Source organism: Acanthisitta chloris, unplaced genomic scaffold (genome assembly GCF_000695815.1).
Source record: "Acanthisitta chloris isolate BGI_N310 unplaced genomic scaffold, ASM69581v1 scaffold41272, whole genome shotgun sequence".
In the NCBI taxonomy this organism is placed as follows: Eukaryota; Metazoa; Chordata; class Aves; order Passeriformes; family Acanthisittidae; genus Acanthisitta; species Acanthisitta chloris.
The window spans coordinates 12,477-13,201 of NW_008660615.1; the positions used below are offsets into that span (position 1 = coordinate 12,477).

The window sequence follows — 725 nt, forward strand, 5'->3', positions numbered from 1 at the left end:
AGGATAGGTCTTTATCTTCTCTTGGAGGTTTGTCCATCACAATGTAAAAATCAAAAGATATGAAGGCACATTTGATTACCTGTAGGTGTAAAGCAGGAAGCCTTCAACAATAAGAATGTGGATTGTTTCATCTCCTCCCTCCTTATCTTCTATGATCTGGGCATCCAGTGTGTTGTTGATCCCATGAGAACGTTCAAACTTGACTGGGTTTTTTATCCAAGCATTTATGGTACTCATCATAGCTTCCATGTCTAATGCACTAATCACTAAGACAAAACAGACAACTATCATTAAGCAGCAATTAAATATCATCTAATAACGTAATTCATACACATATAGTGCATATGAAGAATCAAAATACTCTTTGAGTTATGCTTTGGTAACACTGTAACAAGGACTTACCATCATACTGTTTAAACCCATCTTCAACTTCTATTTCATCCTGGGGCTGGAAACAGCAACAAGAAACAAAGCAGCTTGAGAAAACAGTTACTGAGAAGCTACACAGCCATTTCAAAGCAAAACTCAAGATCCAAACCCTGAAGCTACAGAGAGGAATCTCAACCCTCCACCAGTTTTCTCTGCATGCAGATAAAAGCAGCAGAACGGGGCTCAGATAGAGGAGCAGGTGGCTTTATCTTCCCACCGACACGAGCACACCGCACAGCGCTGCCCGCACACAGAAAGTCACCGGGACATACCCGAGCGCACACGCTGCCGTGCAG

General features: G+C 42.2%; 1 protein-coding gene across 1 annotated transcript in view; it reads right to left on the reverse strand.

The window, feature by feature from the left end:
- LOC103797649 (nicotinamide riboside kinase 2-like) overlaps nt 1-476 on the reverse strand; it is a gene marked incomplete at its 5' end in the record, with an annotated part of 2,015 nt that extends 1,539 nt beyond the window's left edge. The window contains 2 exons of the mRNA XM_009069872.1: nt 80-266; nt 403-476. Of these exons, the coding sequence (XP_009068120.1) occupies nt 80-266; nt 403-476 (261 nt within the window). The remainder of the gene's footprint in view (nt 1-79; nt 267-402) is intronic.
- Nucleotides 477-725: the final 249 nt, after the last annotated feature.